The sequence below is a fragment of the Cricetulus griseus genome, chromosome 2, assembly GCF_003668045.3.
Source record: "Cricetulus griseus strain 17A/GY chromosome 2, alternate assembly CriGri-PICRH-1.0, whole genome shotgun sequence".
Taxonomy (NCBI): domain Eukaryota; kingdom Metazoa; phylum Chordata; class Mammalia; order Rodentia; family Cricetidae; genus Cricetulus; species Cricetulus griseus.
In genome coordinates, this window is record NC_048595.1 from 120,908,864 (window position 1) to 120,928,282 (window position 19,419).

Here is a 19,419-nt window from a genome sequence, read left to right on the forward strand (position 1 = left end):
ATAGCAAATGATGCAACAGAATAACAGACAAATAAGAGCATTGGCATGTATAATTCATATGTATATGGAAGATACCCATAGAATGGGTAATTCAAATGCCAGCCTTAAGTACACACACACACACACACACACACAGAGAGAGAGAGAGAGAGAGAGAGAGAGAGAGAGAGAGAGAGAGAGAGAGAGAGAGAGAGAAGTGTATCTAGAGGGCTACATGTAAGAAAGAAACCATAGGCATTGGTGGTTAGGCAACATTGTCTTTTAGACTTCTTTGTGCTGTCTCCAGACTGGCAGCGAGGAATTAGAGGATGAAGCCTGGCCATTCCTGGCAGACATTTCTGAAGGAGGGCATCTTTGTAAATTAGGACCTTTCTTACACAAATAAGGAGAAAGAATTTTTCTTTTTTAAATTAATTTTATTTAAATTAAAAACAATCTTATTTTACATACCAATCCCAGTTCCTCCTATTTCCCCCACCAATCCCATTCTACCCCCCAACCACTCCTCAGGGAGGGTGAGACCTCCCATTGGGGACCATCAAAGTCTGTCACATCATTTGGGGCAGGGCCTAGGCACTTCCCCATGTATATAGGCTGAGAAAGTATACCTCCATAGGGAATGGGTTCCCAAAGTCCATGCTTGCACTATGAATAAATACTGGCTTTACTGCCAGGGGCCCCATAGACTGCCCAGGCCTCCCAACTGACACCCACATTCAGGGGGACTAGTTCAGTATTATACAGGTTGCCCAGATGTCAGTCTGGGGTCCATGGGCCCCACTTACTCAGGTAAGCTGTTTTTGTGGGTTTCCCTAGCATGGTCTCAGTGCTTTGCTCATTAGTCCTCCCTCTCTACAACTGGATTCCAGGAGTTAGATTCAGTGCTTAGCTGTGAATTTCTGCTTCTGCTTCCATCAGGTACTGGATAAAGGCTCTATGATGGCATTTCAAATTTCTCAAGATCAAAGTATTCCCCTCATGCCAAAGTGTCATATTTGGGGATGCCAAATTCTGTTACCTTCACCTATATATTCATGAATCCAAACTCTGTTGTTTAGATTATTTCCTAAAAATGATCTCAAAGGCATCAGGTTACATTTGTTCTCAACTTTCTTAACAAGGTGAGCTTAAATCATCATATATCGTTGTAATTACAAGATCAGAAGGAGAAATGACATTTAAAATATTTAAAATTATGTTAATGTTGTATAACTGTGGTTTCATATTAATCCATATGTTTAAAAACTACACGTCTCGGCTTGGTAACTAAAAGATTCAACAAAATAAATGTCCTCACATATTTATGTATATGAAAACCTTAAAGTTTTATGTATTCCTTTCGTCTGATCTGCCTTGTACCAAAAATTGAGTTGTCATGTGTTTAGTAATTTTTCGTGTTGGAAATCCAGGAGTGAAGGACATAGAAATCAGATACAAACATAAAATAAAACTCTATAGCAAACTTTTCAAGTTTGAACTTTAAATACAATTTTATCCTATTGATGTTCACTGTCAAATTTTAATACAGTCAGTGGAAATAGTAGTATGGTTTATAAATGATCATATCTCTAGAGATAAGTGAGAGCTATGCTGAGAGGTTTTATGAGTGTAACAAATATGGATGATTGGCTCATAAATTGATTTGTGTTTTATTTGTATACATTTTAGTCAAAGTCATATTGAAAGGAACTTACATTTCTCAAAAGCAAAAGTCACTAGATATTAATGCTTACAAAAGAAAATCTCTATGAGTTTTGAGATCATGTTAATTCATCTTGAACCTAATGAATTCTGTTAAGATAAGAAGAACACATAGCTCTCCTATATTAATGAGGACAAACTGTAAGAGATTAAATCTGATGACCAGGAAATGGAGCAGTCGGTGCAAATCTCTGCAGTTTGCCTGAAGGCAAATTGCCTTGCATTAAACCAAATTCACCTGTGAAAGCAATTATTTTTCTGTAATACTTTACCCTCTGAGAGTAACTGCAAATAATTCATGTAGGAAATCAACAGACCCTAAAAATGAAGTGAAATGTTTTATTGTCAATAAAGCGCTATTGCTGTAAAAGTAACTGAATAGCAAACCGACAAGAATATATATATATATATATATATATATATATATATTATATATATATCCCATAAAAGTTCTTTGGATTTCTTAAGCTGAGGAAAATTTAAACACATTAAATAGTTTTTCCTAAGAACATACCGGGGCATCTTTGTGACCTCTTGGGTCACCCTTTGCATCAGAGTATAGGGGCTAGTTTGTTGCATTTGTACAGAGATCAAAGCTGTTGACATTCAATGTTACCCAACTATAAGTTCAATAGCTTCTCATTTTCCACCTGCTTCCTTATGTTCTCAGAGTCCCAGCCACCACTTTCAAAAACTATCAAAGTGGAGACTGTCCTCACACAGGACTGAAATTAACCAGTGGAGCAGGGATTAGAATGCACAATTTACTGACAGCCTCTGGCCATGTATGGATCTGCTCCAGCAAGCCTGTCTGGCCTGTTTGACAATGCCCTGGCTTGTCTTGGCCTGGCTTCCTTCCACTCACCCAACTTCAAATCTACATAGTGCTCTAATCTGGGACCTGCCCACTATCCAAGTTGTTTACCTGTTCAGTGCCTTGGCCTGAATGCCACCCACTTGCCCTGCATTGCTATTCCTTCTTCTGCTTCATATGGACAATTAAAATATTTATTTGTGTCCTAGTTATATTTCTGCTTTACTGTTTATTTAGTTTACATAATGAAGGGAAGTTAGGGAAGAAACTCAAGGCAGAAACCTGGAGGCAAGAACTGAAGCATATGTCATGGAGGTACACTGTTTCCTGACTTGCTTTCCCTAGCTTGCTCAGCCTGCTTCCTTTTTACCTTCCTGTTTAGGTCAGGGGAGGGGTGGGGGATGGGGAGAGTGATTTCATATTATAATTTAGTTACACTGTTTCTCCCTTTCCTTTCCTCCCTCCAAACCTTCCTCTATTCCTTCAAATTCATAGCTTCTTTTTTCATCGTTATTGCATACATATATGTATTCTATGTACATATATATTCTTAAATATAGCCTATTGTTTCCACATGTTGTTACTTGTATGTCTGTCTTCAGGGATGACCATTTGATAGTGGGCAACTAATTGGTGTGTTATTTCCTGAGAAGGGTCACTACTCTCACTCTGAGCTTTCTTTAGTTACCTATAATTCATTGGCAGGGTTGAGGCCCCATGGGCCTTTCCTTGCCCAGTTTGGCTCAATCAGTTTTTCTATAACTACTGGATCACCTGTCCAGGACAATACTATCCACAGTGGTTGGTCCTTTGCACATCAACCAATAATTTAAAAAATGCCCCAAAGACATGCCCACAGACCAATCTGATGGAATCATTTTCTCAATTGAGGTTTCTCTTACCAGATAACTCTAATTTGTGTCAAGTTAACAAAAAAGTAACCTGAACAATATGGAAGAGTCATCCAGCTAAAACCCAACCAACAAAATTACAAACACTAATAATCATTTCTCAATCAAAACCTTAAACATACGCTTAGCTCACAAATATAGATGCAGAGCAGCTGACTAAATTAGAAATCAAAGTAAACTATTTTTTATCTAAAAAAATAAGACACCTTTTTGGCAAAGACTAACACAAAGCCTATGTCAATCCAGTAAGCAAACAAAAGCAAAATGTCATAGGTCTTCTGATACCTGATAAAAATAGACATGCAAAAATATAGACAGAAGAGATAAAGATGGCCACAAAATACTAATAAATAGAATACTTCATTTTATTATGTAAGGATTATAAATATACGCACAACAATAATTGGCCCTCCCAACTTTATACAACAATCACAATGAACATAAGAGGTCACACGGATCCTGATATAATATTAGTGGATGGCATTAATACTCCCTCCTTTAGCCGGGCATTGGTGGTGCACACCTTTAATCCCAGCACTAGGGAAGCAGAGGCAGGCAGATCTATGTGAGTTCGAGGCCAGCCTGGTCTCCATAGCGAGTGCCAGGATAGGCTTCAAAGCTACACAGAGAAAACCTGTCTCAAAAAACCAAAAAAAAAAAAAAATACTCCTAATACTCCTTCCCATATTTCTTTTTCGATTATTCATTATTATTGCCTATATGTGTACATAATGAGTGGGGATGGGCCTGTCCCTTAGTATACATTGAGTTCACTGACCACTTGTGAAGTCAGTTCTTCCACTTTTTACATGGGTTCTGTTGATCAAACTCAAATTTCCAGGTTTATGTGGCAAACACCTTTACCTTCTGAGCCACCTCCATCTCCCTTACTTTAGATAGGTCACATAGGCTAATTTTAAAAAATTTCGTCTACTGGATCCAACTAATATCCTCAGAATATTCCTGGGTATCCAACAGATGTGGAGTACACATTCTCAGCAAGCTATGGACAGGGGATGGAAATCAGTTACAGTTGTAGGCTCTTCTTTCCATTGATTAATCTGGGGTTAGACCACATTGGACAAGCACTTGGTGTCTACCAGAGATGTCTTCACCTTAGTCGATTCCCTTCTGTGTGCAGCCGGGTGGCATTAATACTAGCAAGTCTTAGCTTTGCAGCCAGTCCTAGCTTTACAGATGCCCCAACCCTCCCAAGACTCCTTAGATTGTATCCTCAGCAGTGATTGGTATTCTAGCTGATGGATGTCCACTAAATGTGCTAGGGGAAGCAATAATACTATAAAGGTAAAGGAGGTATTAGACAATGGAAATCTCGCAAGTATTAATCACCCTGTTGGAGGGACATACATGTGCATGTCAAACTTCCTGCTGGAGTTTTTCTAATTTTCAGATTCTGTATCAGTGAATATTAGATAGTGACTCTAGAAGTTGACTCACTTGCTGACACCAGGCTCAAAGCTCTCAAACTACACAATTACTCTCAGTTGATGATGTCTATTTCTAATAACCAAGATGGAGCTGCCCTTCCCCTCTCACTTTACTTTCTGAGTTGACATCCTTGCAGTCTTCACTCATTTGGTTTGTTGTTGTCTAGTATGGCTACTCTCTACAGCTATCACCCTAGTACTGGGGGTAGTTAAGTGAGGCTTCCCAGATTTGTGATTATTCCCCATCTGTGGGTCCCCAGTGTTAACTCAGTCTCCAACAATGGGTTCCCTGTCAAGATGTACTACTACCTGTGACAGATAGAGTGACAAAATGGGATTCTACTCCAGTGCCGACCCATTTACTAAAGGCATCACCGTCTCACCAACACTGGATTTGAGGCATGTTGGGGGTGTGAGCTTGTCTAAAGGAAACCTCTTTTCACCAGGGCTGTCTCTGTTGCCTTCTGAATGAGGATTCATTTCCTATCCTGCCACACAAATGGAGATATCCTATGCTCAACTTATTTCTACTCACCGTGTCCTTCTTTCTCTGAAGTTTTCACAAGTCCCATGCTGATCTTTGTACATTCCCAATAATATTTTTCTCTCTTCAGAATAGAATCTGTTTTTTTTCACTCATTCTTCCTCTTCGCCAAGTCAGACAAGGCAATTTCTAGTCTTCCATCTTACCCAGAATTCCAAATAATAAAATCTTAATCTGCCACAGGTGACATTGTGGAAATGTAGATTATGAATCCTGTATCCAAAGTGTTTGAAACAAATTTTTCAGGTTGACTTGTTTTTTAAAAAAATATGTATATATACCTAAGATAATTTGGGTGTGGGACCCAAGTCTATTATGAAATCTGTGTATGTTTCATGCATACGTTATACACTTAGCCTGAAAATAGAATAACATTTTCAGTGCACGTGAACCTGTCAGAGGAGAAGTATCATACTTGCTAATGATACTTTCCTGTTGACAATCAAAAAGTTAGCAGATGCTTTTTCTATTAGACATGCTAGCCCTATATTAATGATCATCTATTGAAGACGGTAAATCCATAGTTGTCTCCACTATGGACTCTGATAAATTTTAATTTGTAGAAATTTAGGAGTATCTTCTTTGTCCCTTGTGTTGACTGTGAAGGTGTTTTCTTGATATGCCTGAGGAAGGAAGACATGGCTCTCTTCAGGGTATGAAAGATGGCCAGAGGTTTAATGGGAGAGAAGTGAAAGAGTGTGCATGATGCTGTGCACACAGCTAAAAGTGGACTTCATAACACAAAGTCATCACTCTATAGCTAGCTTGCTTTTCTAACTTGGGCCAATTAATTTACCTACAGTACTTTACTTTCCTTGTCCATATTAGTTAATTATGGCTGTCATAATAATCACAAATTTGTTCGTCTAAGCAACAGAAATTTCTTCTCCCTCATCTCCAGAGTCAGAAGCCTGGAGCTGAATTTGTGGTGCTGGCAGTGCTGTACACAATCTAACTTTAGAGATGATGTCTTCATTTCCCCATTCTCCTCTGGGGGACCATAGCATTTCTTGGCTGTAGCTTGTATCACCCCAATGTCTACCTATATGGGCACATTGACCACCTTTTCTCTGACTATCTCATCTCCATTCACCTCCCTTCTTTGTTACACATGATTTCACCTAAGTAGGGTGGCAATATACTATATAACCTCAGCATTCGGGAAGTGATGGTAGGAGGATCAGAAGTTCAAGGTCCATCTTCCATGTACAGCAAGTTTGAGGACAGTTTCTGTTTTAAGAGACTGGCTCAAAGATAGGGAAGAGGGAAGGAAGGACGGAGGGAGTAAAGGGAGGGAGGGAGGAAGGGGAGTGGAGGGAAGAAGAACTCTACCTATAATTATAGTCTGGGACCTCCCAGATATTCCAGTAAAACATCCTGACCTCTGATCCTTAATTAAATTATGATTTTGAAAAGGTTTTTTAAATGATATATAGGATAAAATTAACAGATTTTAGAAATGTAACATACATTTTAGGGAATAATTATTCACAGAATTACAATTTTGTTGATAATAATATATGTATGGACTTTCATATCAATGGATTTCATATGCATATATTCTACCAAACAATGATTGAAAATAGTGAAGACAAAACCTACAGAACATGTGCAAACTATTTTCTCATTATCTCCGTAACCATTTAAATGGGATTTACATTTTATTAGGCATTATATTATAAAATATGGAGATTAATTGAATTTAGGTTAAAAATAGCTATAGCTTATATGTAAACATTGCACCATTTTAAAATGACTATACATACATTTGGTATCTGTAGAGGATTATGAACAAATTCCTTATGAGATTCTGTCAAAGAAAGCTATAGTGTGTGAAATTCTCATTCAACATCATGTAATATGCAATGATAACTCAATAAATACGAATTTAGGATGATGAAGTCAATGATATCACAGCAAGAAATGTACCCAAAAAATTAAATAGCCTCCCCCTGGATGTTTGATGTCTATAAACCTCACAAGGCTAATGTTATTCAAAGGACTATGTCTCTACATCAAATGATAATAACTCAGTAGTACAGATATGTAATATGCACAGTCATTTTTGGCTTTTGATTTTTTTCTTTTCTTCATTTGAAATTGAAATCATTTCAGCATTTCCACCTATCCTGAACTCTTTACAATGTCAAAGCCAGAAGTATGATGTAATGATATTGTCTTTTGTTCTCTTGTCTACTGCCATGTAGGACACTGATCTGATGACATTCAACATCTCCGTACATCGGTCATGGTGGAGGGAACATGGACCTGGCTGTGTCCGGAGAGTGCTGCCCCCATCAGCCCATGGCATGATGGATGACTACACATATGTCTCAGTCACAGGCTGTGTCGTCGATTTCCAGTACCTAGAGGTCATCCACAGTGCTGTACAAATACTGCTATCTGTAAGTCTCACTTTTGTATCATTGTCCCATATAGAGTCTTCTTTGTTGACATCTTGTATCTGCAACCTGAAGGTAGTGCTTCATATAAGTACACAGAAAACATTACCAACAGAAACAACAGCACTCATGGAGTCACTAATGATACATAGCAACTGGCTATCTCATTTTTCTTCACATTTGGACATTTTGTTTAGAGCCAAGTATTTACTATGATTTCCAACTTGACACCTGACATACACTATGCAGTGAAATAGCATCATCACTACTCGAAGTGGTCCATTATCAACTAGGCACTGCAAAACATGCTGCTAATGCATTCTTCAAATAGTGTGCTTCAGTTTCAGAAGAAGGATGAAAAGACTTCCAATGGCTTGCTGACCATTATGTATCCCGTGTTTCAAATAATTATTCCTTAAAAACTAAGTCCCACCAGAAATGCTTAACGTTTGGTGTCAGGACACAGTTCCATAAAGAAGCAGAGGAATTGGCTTGTTTATAGCACAGAAAGTATAATGTACCCAGAATTCTGTAAGGTAATTTCTTTCCATGAGACTCCTACTTATATTCTGACTATTGTGTTATCTATTTAAAATAGATAACATCAAGAACAATGTACAGTGGTTTGTTTTCTTTTTGAGTCAGGATCTTACTATGTACCTCTGGCTGGTGTGCTACTTTCTATGTTAGATCAGACTTATCTTGAGCTCACAGACCCACCTGCCTCTACCTCTCAAGTACTGTAATTAAAAGGGTGTGTCACCATGCCCAGATAAGTACAGTGTGTCCTTGAGACCCTCTAAGGATTTAATATTTTAGTAAGAGTCAAAATATAATATAACTATTATCAACTTTAGTTTACACATACACTACCCAATATTTGACACAACAAAAGACACACTGTCAGTGGACCTCCTTTTAAAGTTTCATCAAGGATTTAGCTTGTGCTAGATTTTTACAATATTGTTCTATAAGTATCATACATCATTTCCTACATGATTGTATCAATCTTTATTTTTTTCTGGTACTTCTTTAATATAGAAGTTTCAAATGAAACCAAAAACTATATGTGACTAAACTTAGCTTTAAAAATCTGGAAGCTACCATTCTCTTGAGATTTTTCATATTGGTTTAAACTATAAAAGAACTAACCATTTAAAATATAAAAGGACCAATCATTTAACTAACTATTCTGAGGTTTCTTGTTAATTTTTTAAACCCAAAACATTTTGCTACACTTATGTATGGAAAAATTAATTTTACTTAAAAATGTTCATAATAAATGGCTAAACCATTTTGTGAAATGATAGCACACTTTCCAAAGCTTTACAATACAACAGAATTCGGGAACTAAAAAGCCATTTCCCCAGAGTAACTCGAACCAAAATGCAAAGCAAGGTGAGAGCATTTGATAAGGAGCACTGGCTTATAAAAACATACCAAAAAAGAAAATCTAAATAAACTATATATATTGCCACTTAAATGTACTTGTCAATTGTAAATGAATTTCTTAATATATTTGAGTGACCGACCAGTCAAGGCTGCCACTGTGCATTCATAGTTCTGATGGTGTTCTGCAGCCTTTAGGAAATTAACAGATTAGTCATTGCTCTCTGAGGTTTCTTGTGTAGTACATTTGCAAGATGAAATATCTTTTTACATTGAAATATAACACACTCTGATTTTTCACAACTATGGGATTATAGTAGACCCTCCCCACAAACAGGGACTGCTTGAAGACCTCTAGAAAATTCCTAAAACATATTGACAGCCTGTCATTCACAGATATTCCTGGATCCTATAACATATTGTTCTTCTTATATGTGGCTACCTGTGTACACAATTTAATTAGACCCAGTTGAAGATTAACAGCAATAATTTAAATTAGATCTTAGAAACCTCAGTATGTGTTTTTTTTTCATTTTTGCTTGCTTTAAGTCAATAACTTACACCTTTTCAGAAAATATTTTATGTCTTTTCTGGTTTCTCTGAGTTTTCAAAATCAGTGTACTTGTGCTTTGAAAAGTTATAAATGAAAATAAAGTAATGAGAACACATTGCCATAGAATGGTTACCAATCCAATACCTCAGACAGAGTGTAGTGAATAGAATAAGGACACATTGGAAGGAGGGATAATTTATGTGCAAGGATGCTGTTGTTTAAAATATTCAGATTGTTAGTTTTTGGAGCATTCTACTTATTAGTTATAAATAGAAATTGGCTGTAGGTAACCAAAACTATAGATAAAAATGAGCCTGATTGTATACATTATATATTATTGTTGAGGTCAATTTTTTATATTTCTTTTCTTTTCATGATTGAGTATGGGCAGTATTATAATACATATGTTTTAAAATGTCATCATACAAAATTGTTACTGTATCTTATATTTATTGACTTCTGTGTGCTGATTGTCTAAAATGATGGTGGCAACATTCAACACTCTGTCAGGGGTGGGGCAGGCAGCAGTCAAGAGACAAGAGAGAGCTCTTTCATATGACAGAGTTCTGGAGACTCAGCTACACCAAGGGTTACATCCCTAACTACTAGATGAATAAAAACATCTAAAAGAACCTAGGAATGCTGTTATAGATTACCCAGATGTTTGGGAGAAGATCTCTGAGGATTTCAGGGCAGCTGTTCTCCAATAAATTAAAGGAAAGTGTTTGAATGATCTACCAAGGGATATAACTATGCTGGTGAATTAAACCACTCTGCATTTAAGCCATTGCTTAGAGATAGAAGAAAGGAATCCTTGGTCAAACCTTTAAAAAAACTAAAAAAGAATATGATAGAACTGACAAAAATAACATCTAGCAAAGATGACCATGAGCCAGATTCTAAACACGCACATATACTCATATATGCACTCGTGCACGCACAGGCACACACGCACACACACATGAACACACACTGCAATATACATGCCTTCCTTTCCCAGAAGGAGGACTCACATAGTGCAAGGCTGAGCAAAGGTTCTTCTTGCCGTTATTTAGTAGGACTACTCTAAATTGTCAGCAACATGGAGCTAAAGATCTTTACAAGGCAATGTGTCAATATGAGAAATCAGAATCTGTGGCTGTGGTCCAGTTATGGGATGATCTCTGTTCCTTCTCACAAGTCTGACTGTCCAGTCTTCATTTATGTGTTCACTTCTCACCTTGAAGATGGTCAGGATTGTCAAAATAATCTTGTAGAGCCTTGTTCTGCCCCACCACAACCAGGACCCTTCTAGGAAGATTATTACAATTCGCTAATCTAATCACTCTGTTCCTTCTCCCAGGAACCTGTAAAAACCTCTAAAAACTCACCATGTCTAACTCTCTTTGGAACTAATTTTACATACATTGTCTTGACTACTTTGGGTCAAGATATTTTCTCTTAGGTCTCACAGATGGTGAGTCTCATTATTTCACATCTTAAAAGAAAGTCTTCATGGTTGGAGCTGGGGTTAGAGCTCTGAGAATCAGTTTTCTATCATTCCCATGTTCTTTGAGTTATTTTTCTCTTGCACATTTTCATCTGCCCCTGTTCTCAGACACACATATCAGATGCATTCAGCCTAAACACACATTCAAACTGTGTATAGAAGGGTATAAAATAACTTTAGAATACCCACACAATCTTTGTCTTTCAAAGGCTGTAGAGCCAGCATCTCTTGCCTCAATTTCACAGCAACACTCAGACATAGCACTAAAAGCTAATTCAGTACTGTATGCTCATGGAGGACAAAAGCAAGTGAAACCTCAATTTCCAAATTAAATTCCTATTGATTGTATACTATCAAAAAGGTAAACATAGTTAAATGGTGCCCCTTTCTCTCCCTCCCCTCTCTATCCTTCCGCACTCTCTCCATCGCATTTGCTTGACACTGCACTAAATGGTTTACAAGTATGAACTCAATCCTCAAAATGGTCCATTGGGTAAGTGTCATTATAGTCATTTTATACTCAAGAAAATGAGGCTTGCAGAAAGGTTTCAGGATTTTCCTGGGTTGCATATTTTCTGAGTAAATTCGAACCTCAGACCAAAATTGATGACTCCAGACTTCATTGTAACACGAAAAATAAAAGACCCAGTGACTGATGTCAGGGTTCAAACTTCAAGAAAAGCCACTGGCCACTGGCTCTCACTTCTAGTTCAAGCTGAAAGGGCTGATCCTCGCACGAGCTCTTTACCAAGTTTCAAACTGCTGCCTCTCCTCAGTGTGGCTAAAGAATGAATGCCTCTCTGAGACCTTGCTTCTGTCTTATATACTTTCCTAGTGTTGGGATTAACAGTGTGAGCTATAATTCTCTTTTAGACTGATTCACTCTTGTGTAGATCTAGGTGGCATTGGACTCACAGAGATCCATCTACCTCTTAATACTGAATCCTAGGATTAACGGTGTGTACCATCACCTCCTAACTTCTCGATGCTGGGATTAAAGGTGTGTGCTTGACTTTTATGGCTTGTGACTGACTTTGCTTTTCCGAATCCTCAGTCAAGCTTTAATAAATCATAAATAATATATCACTACACTCCATGCTCTTACTCACACTACTAAGTATCCTTATGTCATGGTGAAGGAAGGCATTTAATTTCCTGCAGCGTATTGCTGAGTTGAGATTTAAACCCACAGAGGAATGAGGTTGTGTATCTCCTGTTGGGATCATGATTTTACTTGGTATCTCCATAAATTGAAAATAACAGTGAGAGAACATATACCTGTCTGTCAGAGTTTTACATGGTGAGAATGAGGAGATGGCTCAACCACTAACGTGCCTGCCACATGACCATGAGGACCTGAGTTAGGATTCCTAGTACAAATGTAAAGTCTCTGAATAGTCATACATGGAAAGAGACAAATCCTTGGAGCTCCCTAGCCAGCTAGTCTAGCCAATGGTTGATCGCTGGGCTTAGTGAGAGAAAGAATCTCAAAAGACAAGCTGTAAAGTAATTGAGGAAGACACCTAGCTTCAACCACTGACCTCACTACTACCTGCTTGCACATGTGGACATAGGTACACAAGAGCATACCCACCCATTTGCATGCACAGATGCATATACATACAAATGTTGTATGATATTTAGTTGTATTCTGACAATAAAATTTTCTTTGAGTCAAAGGGTAGAGCTAGCCACTTACTGACCAAAATTAACCATAGAGATCTTGGATTGAGGGCAGATAGGTGTTGCTGGAGCTACTTGCCCCACCATGCTGCCCTTCTCTGACCCAAATAAGCACACAAAGACTTATATTAATTATAAAACTGTTGGCCGATGGATAGGGTTTCTTACTGGCTAGCTCATTCTTAATCATTAACCCATAACTACTAATCTATGTATTTCTACATGGTCTTATCTTACCAGAGAACGCCTGGCATGTCCTACCCTACTAGTCCCTACATGGCATCTCCTTTGGTCTCCCTCTGCCTACCTTTCCCAGAATTCTCCTAGTCTCCTAGCCCCACCTATCTTCCTGTCTCTACTGGCTATTGGTAGAGTGTTTTATTAATTAACCATCCCCCATCAGATAGACAGGAAGTAGTAAGGCAGGCTGAGGGAACAGATGATCTCAAGCCTTTTGGAGGATCAGAAGAGATAGGAAGTCACTGGTAGCTGCTCCACTGCTACAGGAAGCTCTATGTTTTTACTTCTGACCCTCTGTACATGCTTCTTCTGCATGTTGCCCTATGTCTGCTTTTCAGATGGCTGGCTGCTTGGCTCATTCTCCAGATGGGTTGTGAACTTCCCCTGGCCCCCTCCTCAGGCTGCTGCCATAATAGATTAGCCACCTTGACACCTACCCAGACTTCTATTATTGTTACAGCTGCCACCCACCCTCAGCTCACAACTACACGTGAGCAGTGGCAGTTGCCCTCAGCCAAGTTGTGAACCACCTGTGCCCTCTGCCCAGCCATACTACACAGGAATAGCTAGCCTCACACTTCGCTATCTTTATCAGAAGATCTGGTGAGACAACTGGGAATTCTTAAAGGGGGAAATTAGTTTTTTTTTAAAAAAAAAAGAAACAAAGGTTTTTCCCTACATTAAATATAGGAAATATTATGATGCCCAAAGTTATGTCTCTATCGTTACACAGTGGATGGTTTGAAAATGGAACAATTAAATGAAGGGATAATCAACTTATCTGGGATTGACACAATGTTAATTATCACTTTGGTAATTGTTGTTTTATCCCTAAAAATGTTGTATAATATCAGTGCCAAATATGAAAAACTTTACTGATAAGATAAAATCCTTAGAAAGACAGATTAATGGAACTAAGAAAAATATTCAAACAGAGACAGTGGTGTTCAAAGAAGAAGATACTACACCATTGAATTATGAAACTGAAGGAGAGAGCCCCAAAGTTATAGGAAAACCAACCTTAATTTACCCAGTTACCATTCAAGAACAACCAGCAGATGGTAAGCATTCTCAAGGCTATTCAGAAGTAAACTGGGATCCTGCAGAAATATTAAATTTCAAGATATTTGAGGAAGCAATAGTTTCATGTGCTATGCACTTCCCTATTGTAAATCAGATGTTAGATTCATGGGCCACACAGAACAGAATTATTCCACAAGACTGGAAAAATTTAGTTACAGCCGTATTGAACGCTGGTATTCAGGTAAAATGGAGAACCTGATAGAGAAACAAAGCTTGGGCCATTAAGTAGCAAGGTAAGATTAGAAGTTATAAGATTTTCCAAGGACCATTATGCTAATGTGGAAAGACAGGTTACATTTGATGATCACACCTTGACCCTATGCTGTACTACAGCTTTGAATGGTTGGAACAAGATTGAAGAATCAGGGCTGAGCTCTTTATTAAAGTTATACAAGGCCACAATGATGCCTTCACTATTTTTTTTACAAAGACTGACCTCAGCTGTAAATAAAATATCAGACCCAAAAGATGAATATTAATTGAATCTTTAGCTTTTGAAAATGCTAATTCAGAATGTAAGAGGTTGATGGTGCCTGTAAAGGCAAGACAGCATCATAGATGAATGGAATAGAAATACACATGGATATTAGATTTCACACTTATGATGATACTTAGATAGGAAAAGTGACATCTAAAAATTTTAAGAAAAATCAAAAGGTTAGATATTTTAATTGTGGTAAACTAGGTCATCTGAAAAGGGTTTGTAGGCAAGGAATTCCTAGTAAAAATATTTTTTCAGAGATAATTGAGAAAGAAGGCACCAGCCTTCTGGAATATACAGAAGGTGTGACAAAAGCTTACATTGAACTAATAAATACAGATCAACACAAGACAGGCAAGGTAACCCTTTGCCTTTGGGAAACACCATAGGGGGCTTTCAAGAGGCCTTCGTATCAAATTTGATTCAATCACTCACTGTCAACTTTGGAGAAACTCCTCTATAGAGCAATTAAAGGACTTAATGCCTGATGTAAAAAAAAAAATACTGCTCTGGAGGACAGAAAGCTTTAGAAGACAAAACAAAATTTTTAAGATAGACCATAAGCAAATCTTTTGGCAAACCTCTATAAATGATCGAAGACCAAAGTTAAAAATATAAATAAATGGCCTTGTAATTGAGGGTATAGGAGATACAGGAGAAGATGTAACAATAATTGCACTAAAATCTTAGCCTCCAAATTGGCCTCTTCAGTAGGTAAATGTTATACTTTTGGGGGTTAGAATTTTATCTCAAGTAAAACAAAGTGCAAGATAGGTCTAATGTGTACAGATAAAACACAGAGAGGAAAATTAAAGCCATATGTGGCTAGCATAGTAATGAATTTATGGGATGTGATTTGTTACAACAATAGAATATCCAGATTAACATTCCTCCAATCATAGAAACAAACCATAAACTAACATGCTTCTGGGAAAAATATGAAAAGATATTATAAAGAACAGTCAGCAACCATTTAGGTTGTACATAAACCAGCTACAACAGCTGCTGATCTTTCACAGATAACAACAACCCTACCTTTAAAACAATTAAACTGATATCTGGGCAGAACAATGACTTTTGACATCAAAAAATTTACAGGCCTCAGAACAGCTGATACAGGAGCATCTAAACGTTCAACATATCAAAGAACTGACCAGTCCTTGGAATTCTCCTATATTTGTCATTGTACTACATACATCAATACTAACACATGTCCACTCACTTGCATACTTTCACATACAAGTTACGTGCACAGACATTACACATGTGCATAATTACATTCAAAGCCAGTTGCCACATGTGAATATACACACTATATACATAGACATTAGACATATGTCCATATATACAAAGATAAGTGCAGTGAATATATTTAAGTATTTCTTTTGCTCTCTTGGACATATAACATCTCCCAATCATTTTTGTAACATTCTATTCTTCAAACTAGGTTTCAAACTCATAAATGCCAAACCTATCCTATTGTTTTTGTTTTTGTTTTGTTTTGTTTTTCTTTTGCTGGGTTTTCCTACAAATCCTGATCAGAAAAATCTTAGTCACCTCTCTCCCCATCTCTAATTGTTTTTCCCAGAAAATCTATTCTTATGTGAAATGATCAGCTTTTGCCTATACCACATATTTAGCCACTTCTAAGTGACACATATAGTGCATGCATGAATCATTCCCTATGCATCATTTCTATTGACTGTAATTCATTTTTAGCCAGACACTCATCCAAAGAATCATGCACTAATAGCAAAATGCTGGGAGATGTGTGTTTAGAAACACAAATAAGGCTGATCAGTAAACTGTTTCTGCTTGTTGTCTGAATGGTAATCTGGGATTCAGTCATTTATCTTTCCTTGACAGTTCTGAATCCTGTCAAGTTGACAATTAACTCTAAGTAACCATTTACCTACTTTTTACTTCATTGAACTAATTATAATGGACATTTCTTATAATTTGAAATCATGGTTTATATTCTTTTGTACATGCCTTCTTCTATTATTTTATTTTGTTTATTATTCTTGAATACAAAACATCCCAACCACTGCCTCCCATTCCTCCACCCTCCAGATACCCTCCTGCTCCCCCAGATCCACTTGTCCTTCATTTCCCTTTAGAAAAGAGCAGGCCTCCCAGTGGTATCATAACTGAACTCAGCATAACAAATGCAATAACACTAGGTGTATACCCTCATATCAAGGCTGGGCAAGGTAACCCATAGGAAGAACTAGGTCCTAAGAGCAGGCAAATGAGTCAGTGACACCCCTACTCCCACTGTTAGGAGTCCAACAAAAACTCCAAGCTAGAGAACCACAGTATATAAACAGAAGCCTGGTATAGACCCACTGCAGGCTCCATGGATTCAGCTTCAGTCTCTGTGAGCCCCAGTGAGCACTGCTTAGTTCATCCTGTGGGCTGTGTTCTCCTGGCATCCTTGGCCCCTCTGGCACCTGGCACCTACAGTCCTTCCTCTTACTCTTTCTTGGCATCTCCTGATCTCTAACTTGTTTAGATGTGGATCTCTGCAAATGACCCCATCAGCTGCTAGACAAAGCCTCTCTGATGAGCCTTCACCTCATACATTGGCAAAGTACCAATCTATGAGTATAACAAAGTATCATTGACTTTTCTGCCAGCCATATTTGGTTCTACCCGAGGTCTCTGAGCCATCTAGCTTCAGATTCCAGGCCCCCTGGCAGTGTCAGATATGGGACTCTCTAGTGGCTTGGGCCTAAAGTTAGACTAGTGGTGGTTGGCCACACCCAGAAACAGGCAGGACAGGTTATACAACAAAGGTTTTGTGGCAGGGTTGGTGTCCCAGGACCTCCACTTTCCATTGTGTCACTTGTGGTTTTGGTTGTAAGCCTAGCTTTTAACAGCTGAACCATCTCTCCAGCCCTCACTTGTGTTTTTGATCTTAGTCTTTCTGACAGGTGTAAGATAGAATCTCAAAGTAGTTTTGAATTAAATTTTCCTAATAGTTAAAAACGTTGAACCTTTCTTTAAGTTTTTCTCACCCCATTTCAGGTTTCTCTGATAAGAATTCTCTATTTGTATCTGTACCTCATATTTTTAAATTGGACTGTATGGTTTATTGATATCTTGTTTGTTGAGTTATTTATATATTTTGGATATTAGCCCTCTATAAGATGGGAAGTTGGTGAAAATCATTTCCTATGCCTTCTTTCAATTAACAGCATTTTAAAGGTTTATGACCTCATTCCCTTTTATTGCGGAATAATATTCTATCATATGCTTGATTTTAATTCTTATGCCTGCTATAGACACACACAATATTGGGCCAAATTTTCACAACTATAATTCAAGTTTATATGACATTCACCTTCCCACTGGTAAACTCCCAGTGGAATTTCAGCAATCCATCATTTACCTGTGTATGTAGCATCATGTATCATCTTCTGGAAACATATAGTTTACAGATCACAAAATTATCCTTATCAAGCTGCTTAGTCTTGTGGAAACATAAGATTTATGTTGTCCATCATTTTCTACAGATTTTATGGGTTTTAATAATTTCAAGCATGTGAATATTTAAAGGTCAGATTTATTTTGTATCATAATCATAATAAAACATACAAGATATGATTTTATTCTGCATGTTAATGAGCTCCCACAGCCATCGAAACTCTCTTATCATATCCAAACAATGAAATTCATTTTCCTAAGCTTCAATGTCTATGAATACCCTAGACATACATGCCAGTTTTTATAAATTATTACTACACTACTATTTTTAAATGACCTGCTAGACATTGTTAAATGCAAAGGTGAGTTATGACATTCCGTAGACTTAAATACAGTTTTATCAGAGAAATTCAAAGCTTAATTAGAAACCGTATCTGGCACAAAATCCATTAATACAGAAAATATAAAATCTGTTAAATAATTAATCAAGACAAACATTGGGACTATGGGCTTTTAGTGGTATTAGAGGCAAGAAATTTAATTTTACTGACATTTTACTTAGGGTAATTTAATGTCATTTGGATGTTGGCAGACTTTCATCTTTATCTCTTGGTTAGAATAACTATTATGTTGAAAAAGTAGCTATTCATAATATGGACATTATTTCAAAAGCATTCACCTAAAAACAAATTTTATATAAATTTCATGAAGAAAAATTTGCCATTTCACATTTTGTATTCTTTCTAAATGATAAGTAGTTTCATTTATTCAAAAACAGTAGTAGCTCTGTACTTTCCACAAAGTACTTGGTGAGAACTGGGGTTAATGGATTGGAGATAAATTAACTTGAATTTGGTGTTATCATTGCTATAATATGTTTGATCTATTGTAGAAGATCATGAAAGCAATAAACTTGCTTAACTTCAGACATAAAATGAATATTGATGCTAAGTACTTAGCATTAATTTATTTTATTACATAATTAATTAGAAAATTGAATTCTACATGTCATTAGAAACTGCAGGAGAAAATAGCATTCAGAGAAGCTGTTACATTTACCTTTTGTCCAAAACATTCTCTTGGATAAGAATAAATGTAAAAGAATTCCACTTAGGAAAAATGCTACATGAAGAGAAATGAAAATAAAAATTTAGAAGAAAAGTGAGAAGTCTTGTTCTGCTCAGTGGCTTAAAGCTTAAAGGAAAGGGTGGTTACAATAAGGGAAGTTTGAATACCAAGGTAATAATGTGTC

General features: G+C 37.2%; 1 protein-coding gene across 1 annotated transcript in view; it reads left to right on the forward strand.

Moving 5' to 3' along the window:
* Nkain3 (sodium/potassium transporting ATPase interacting 3) overlaps positions 1–19,419 on the forward strand; it is a 358,162-nt gene that overhangs the window by 162,576 nt on the left and 176,167 nt on the right. The window contains exon 4 of the mRNA XM_027402969.2: positions 7,626–7,823. Coding sequence (XP_027258770.1) covers positions 7,626–7,823 — 198 coding nt within the window. The remainder of the gene's footprint in view (positions 1–7,625; positions 7,824–19,419) is intronic.